Below are 5,411 nucleotides of genomic sequence, written 5' to 3'. Positions count from 1 at the left end.
ACGGGCGCCTCGGTGGGCGCCGGCGCCCCCTCGAAGCTGCTGCCCACGGTGGCCGTGCGGCCGGCCGTGGTGAAGGAAGAGCGCTTCTCGGACGCGCTGAGGAGCCCTTCCTCGCCCGCGCCGCGGCCCTCGATGCTGGCGTAGCCGCTGTCCATCTGCAGCAGCTTTCGCGGACCTCCCGCCTCGCTGTCTGCGGACCGGGGGGTGGGCGGCGGCGAGGGCGGTGGGAAAGTGGGCACGGTGGTCCCGGAGCCTGAGCCAGAGCTGTCGCCGCTGCGCACGGAGTCACGGTCGTTGCCACTGCTGCTGTGGTCCGAGGCGGCAGCCGCGTGCAGCTCCAGAGAGGCACGCAGGCTCCAGATGTCGCGGTAGTTGGTCTGGGCCTGCTCTGGCCCCGAGTCCCGCTCGCCGTCAGATTCCTGCTGCTGCTGCTCGGGCCCCGCACCACCGCTGCCCTCGGGGGGAGACTCGGGGCTCGCTCCGCCCGCGGCGCCCGCCGCCTCTGCCGCCTCTAGCCTGCAAGCCAGGCCGCAGCAGTCAGGAAGGCTGTGCACGCCCCTGCACATTCTCCCACCTGCACGGCCTCCCTAGCCACCCTGCCTCTGGGTCCAGAAGGGTGGGCGCGGATGGGGACCCCCTAGGTTCTGCCAGACTCTGTGGAGAACGGATTTTAAGAAAATGCCGACAGTTCCTGTTGCAGAGGGTGCTTTTCTGGCACCTGCTTTTCAATCACACGGCATTTTTTACCAGTATCTGACCCAACCACCTGCTGGCACTGCAGGTGGTTGGCGCCTTGCCCCAACACCTCGGCGGAGAAGAAAGTGACCGGGGACGGGGCCAGGCGGGAGTCCAGCTCGGCCTCTACTCCCAGGGCACTGCCCAAGCTCTGTGGCCACCCCGCTACCTCCTGGGGGAGGGAGTACTGCCGGCAGCCCTGGTCACAATTTATGAGAAGGGGCCGTCCAGCCCTCAGGAACACAGGTAGGAAGGGAAGGGGCACCAGGCCACAGAGGACCTCTGGGGGCCATGGACTCTACCAGGATGCAGTAATATCCAAGCAGGCACACACCCCTGGGCAGGCATCATCCGGGGCCCCACCTGCCCCCCTACCCTTACCCAGTCTCCCCCTGTTTCCCTCTTCTGGTCCTTGTTGGAGACATGGCCCCAGCGAGGCAGCCTCCAAGAGGGACGGCTGAGCTGGAGGAACGTGATGTGTCTGCAGGGTGGGGAGAGCCCTCCCCAGGCCACCGAGGGGGGGACTGGGCGGAGCAGGGGCCCACAGGTCCACCCCTGCCACTTCTATCTACGGAAAAATACCTGCCGAGAGCGGGGGACGGGCTGGTGGGGCTGGCCAGAAAGGGGTGGGGGGGTGGGAAGGCCACCGCGTCGCCTGCGCTGGCGATGTACTGGATGAAGTCCCTGTGGGGGGCGTCCCCCTCCTCCTGCTCTGTACTCTCGCTGGCTGCCCGCTGCCGCTGGAAGTGGTGTCGCTTCGGGGAGCCTGCGCAGAGGGTGGTGCGTCAGCCTGCCCCCTCCCTCCCGGCCCTGGGCCGCGCGGGGCCACCTGGGTCAGCGGTGACCTGAGGTGCTGCGGCAGCCCCGGCCACGGAAGCAGGGCCGGAGCAGAGGTCTGCAGCAGAGCCTGGAGGCAGCCACACGCGGGAGGATGAGGGACAGGCTGGCAGGGCCACCGAGGAGACAGAGGAGAGGCTGGCGCCAGCTCCACCCACGGGGGAGGGCCCAGGAGCAGCTTTGGTGGGAAAGCCTGGGGGGGTGAGGGGGACAGTCACCCAGCAAACAGGCTCTGGGCACTTGCGCACCCACGCCTGGCTCTGACCACCCTCAGGGATCGTGGGCTCCCGCTCAGCTCCGGATGGCAGCAGAGTAGGCCCTCCTGCCCCTGCCCCTGCCCGGGCACGCCTCAGCCGGAACTCGGTGCTCCTTCCCCTGCAGCACTGGCTGGAGCCAGGCCTCTCTCCTTAGCCCTCCTGGCCCTGGGACCCACTGCCTCCACAGGGCCCCCGGTCCTGTCCTGTCGCAGCTCCCTCAGGCAGGGGGCTGTTGGTACCCACTGGTCAGGGTGGCCACCTCCCCACCCCCAACACGGGCTCCTGCTCTGGGCTGAGGTAAGAAAGCCCTGTATCCAGGGCTGCATGTGACTGGAGGCCTGCAGGATCAAAGGGCTGCTGTGTTAGTTCAGGAGGGTGTATGCTATGGCACCAGCCCACTGGGCCTGTGACCTATTGTTGTAAATAAAGTTTTATTGGCAGATACCCGCACTCACACACGCAGCCTGTGGCCGCTCCCACACTGCCAGACCAAACCAACCACAAATGCAAAAACACGACTGACTGTCTCTATCACAGGAAAACTCCCCAATCTCTGCTGGGAGCGGACACTGCCCCGCTCTACTGGGGCACAGCACGTGGCCCAAGCAGCGGTAAGCCCTGGGGTAAGATGCGCACTGGCCAGTGGGTGCTGCTGGCCGGCATGGGGCAGGTGCCTGAGGCCCCCCGGAAGCAGTGACCCCTCCCGGTGCAGAGCCACCCTCTGTTAGGCTGCCCGGGGCTGTACCCTGGGCTGCCGCTCACCTCTGGTGTCCAGACTGGATGCCCGCTGGCTGGGGTCCAGCTTCCATTTCTTGACCTTGAAGTAGGGGCTGGCCCCATCCAGGCTGGCATGGCGCCTCAGGCGGGTGAAGAACTGCAGAACAGGTCCTGCCCCGGAGCCTGGACCTGCCTCCCCGGGCCCCCCTGGGGCTCCCGGCCCAACGGGCTTGGTGCCTCGGCTGCCTGCATCCAACTGGAAGGAAGGAGGGAGGAGGTCAGGCACAGAGACCCCACCCTGCCCCCCACGCCCCTCCCCCGAGTGCAGAGGATGGAGCACGCAGCTGTCCGCGGGTGGGCGGGAGCCAGGCTAGTAGGCTCAGCGGTTCAGCCAGCGCCGGCCAGCTCTGTCATCCCCAGCGCTGGACGGGGGCCCCTGAGGGTGACCCCTGATGTGATGAGTGCCCCGCACGTGTGTCCTAGCGCTGCCTGCCCCTCTCCCTCCCACGCGGGGGACCCGGCAGGAGCAAGGGGAGCTAGGGCAGCGGGGAGGCCACAGGCTGACCTCGGTCCTGGAGTGGGGCAGGGAGGGGAGGGGCCGCTCGGAGGCCCTCACCCAGGCGCCTTCCCCGGAGTCGCTGGATGCCAAGGGGCTGATCTCAAAGTCGGCAGGGCCCGCGGCCGAGTTGTAGGGGTCACCTGGCAGGGCGGAGCTGGGGCCCACAGAGCGGCCAGTGAGGGCCTTCCCCGGGGGCTGGGGGAGGAAGCAGTAACAGGTCAAAGAGCACGGGTGTGTGAGGGGGGAGGGCTGGACCCACAGCCCGCTGTGCACCCCAGCCAGGCGCCCCCTCCCTGTCCTGAGGTGCAGGGCCCAGCCCGGAGGGTGGGTGTCCCCCCACTGAGCCCCAGGCTGGCGGCTGCCCGCTCACCTGGAATATGGCGAGGCTGGCCTTGGGGGCAGCGGCAGCGTGGGGTGGGGGGGTGGCGCTGGCTTCGCCCACATCGCATTCATGGATGGTGATGATCTTGAGGGGCGGCAGGTGCAGGTGCGTGAGGCGGGCATTCTTCAGGTGGTGGAAGTCCCCCTCCGTCAGGGTGTACCTGTGCCCGGCACGCCGGCCGTCACCACGCCAGCAGGCCCCCGTGTTCGGCCTTGCCTTAGACAGCTCGAAGCCCCCTAGCCCACCCCTGTTGCCATCCCTGTCAGCTCTGGGGGAAGCAGTGCCAGTACCCGCCCCCCCAGGAGCCCAGTCACAGGGTGTCAGGCTCCCACCCCTCCCCAGGGACGGGGTCTCTCCTCACCGGCGCCCCTTGTCCTGTGACTTCCGGCTCTGCTCAAACAGGGCTGCCTCATTGAAGGACACCCGGCGGCCGGTGGAGCTGGTGGACAGGAAGCGCTCTGTCTCGGCGTCCTGGCCCTCGGGGTCCTCCCCCCTGAAGTCAGGGTCTGCGAGGAGAGCCGAGAGGGTGGGCCCGGGGCGGGCCTCGCCTGGGGCTGGGCAGGCGGCTGGCTGGGGTGGGTGGGGGAAGGGTGGAGGGGTGGGGCCCGACTGAGCGCTGGGAGGGGGCAGGGGCGCGGTGGGCACTCACACATCCGCTCACACACTCACTCGCTCAGCACGCGCCTGCGAGCACCTACGCGCGGGCTCTAAGGAAACAGAGATGAGTCGGAATCGAGCTGCGCCCAGTCTGGTGGGGGAGACAGACAGACACAGCCGGTCAGGCGGCCCGAGGGGGCGGGCGGGAGGGCGGGCAGGTGGGCAGGGGTCAGAGCCTGGCGGAGCGGCGCACCTTGGGCTGGGTGAGCGCCGCTGTCTAGGTATGTGGTGGTGGTCTTCTCCGCATCCTCTATGGCTCTGGGGAGAGACCGCGGGGCAGCCATTGGGGTGCAGGACCCAGCCAGTGCTGGCCACGGGCAGCGTCTGCAGCCCACAGGGCCCCACCTGCCGAGACCCAGCCCAGACACCCCGCGCTCACCGGGCACTGAGGAGCAGGCCCGCCGCCCACGCGCCACTCCCGGCGCGGGGGGTGGGGGGGCCCGAGGGCTGGGTGGGCTGCGCACCTGTTGACGCGCTGGTGGGCCTCCCAGCAGCGCCGGCACAGGAGCAGCACTCCGGACAGCACCACAAGCGTGCCACCGACGAAGAGCGACAGGACCACCGCCAGCAGCACGTAGTTGTTGAGGATGGGGTCAGGCTCCGCCTGCGGGCCAGCAGGGGTCAGGACGGCTGGCGGCGGCCTCTGGAGCCCCGCCCCGCCCGGCAGCCCCACTGGGGCCCCCTCACTCACGGTGGGGCTGCTGGTGGTGTTGTCCCACCTCGAGGTCAGGGCGGGCGTGGCAGCGGTGCTGGCGGCTGCGGCGGCCGCGGCCATGGTGGGCGTGGGCTGCATCTTGAAGCTAGGAGGAGGGCCGGGCAGGGCCTGCTCAGAGCAGCGCCTCCATCTCCTCCCCCTCCCGGCTCCCAGGGAGAGGGAGTGGGAATAAGAGTCCACAGGGGGCAGTGACTCACGGAGAGGTGGCCGAGAGCCTCGGGGCAGCCCCCACCACACTTAGATCAACGCCAGGACCTCCGTTTCCCCATGTTCAAAACGGGGGAGGTGTACGCTCTCCACCACCTCCCCAGCCGGTGGGGCCGGCCCGGCAAGCTGGCCGGGAACCTGCCCAGAAAAGGGGAAGTGCTCCTAGGAGGAATGGGGAAACTGAGGACGTCAGCTCACTACCATGAGACCCCAGAAGCCCTGCCCGCACCCTCGGGGGAGGGGCGCAGGACACTGGCCCCACGGTAGCGGTACCAGGACCGTGGAGTGGGGCGGAGGGAGCGAGCTCAGTGACTACCAAGTCACGACTCCCAGGTAGCTGTCCCC

At 68.9% G+C, this 5,411-nt stretch overlaps 1 protein-coding gene across 1 annotated transcript; it reads right to left on the bottom strand.

Moving 5' to 3' along the window:
• Window positions 1-549: 549 nt before the first annotated feature.
• CBARP (CACN subunit beta associated regulatory protein) lies at window positions 550-5,374 on the bottom strand. The gene is made up of 8 exons (XM_029917252.1): window positions 4,836-5,374; window positions 4,609-4,748; window positions 4,338-4,402; window positions 3,849-3,993; window positions 3,476-3,647; window positions 3,163-3,300; window positions 2,592-2,802; window positions 550-1,501 (listed from the first exon to the last, which is right to left on the bottom strand). The coding sequence occupies exons 1-8, from the start codon at window positions 4,935-4,937 to the stop codon at window positions 1,113-1,115; spliced, it is 1,362 nt and encodes a 453-aa protein (XP_029773112.1). The 5' UTR covers window positions 4,938-5,374; the 3' UTR covers window positions 550-1,112.
• Between the last annotated feature and the right edge of the window lie 37 nt (window positions 5,375-5,411).

The sequence above is a fragment of the Suricata suricatta genome, chromosome 12 (assembly GCF_006229205.1).
Source record: "Suricata suricatta isolate VVHF042 chromosome 12, meerkat_22Aug2017_6uvM2_HiC, whole genome shotgun sequence".
NCBI classification, from domain to species: domain Eukaryota; kingdom Metazoa; phylum Chordata; class Mammalia; order Carnivora; family Herpestidae; genus Suricata; species Suricata suricatta.
Note: the sequence above shows the minus strand (reverse complement) of the source record. Positions and strands in the feature narration are given on the sequence as shown.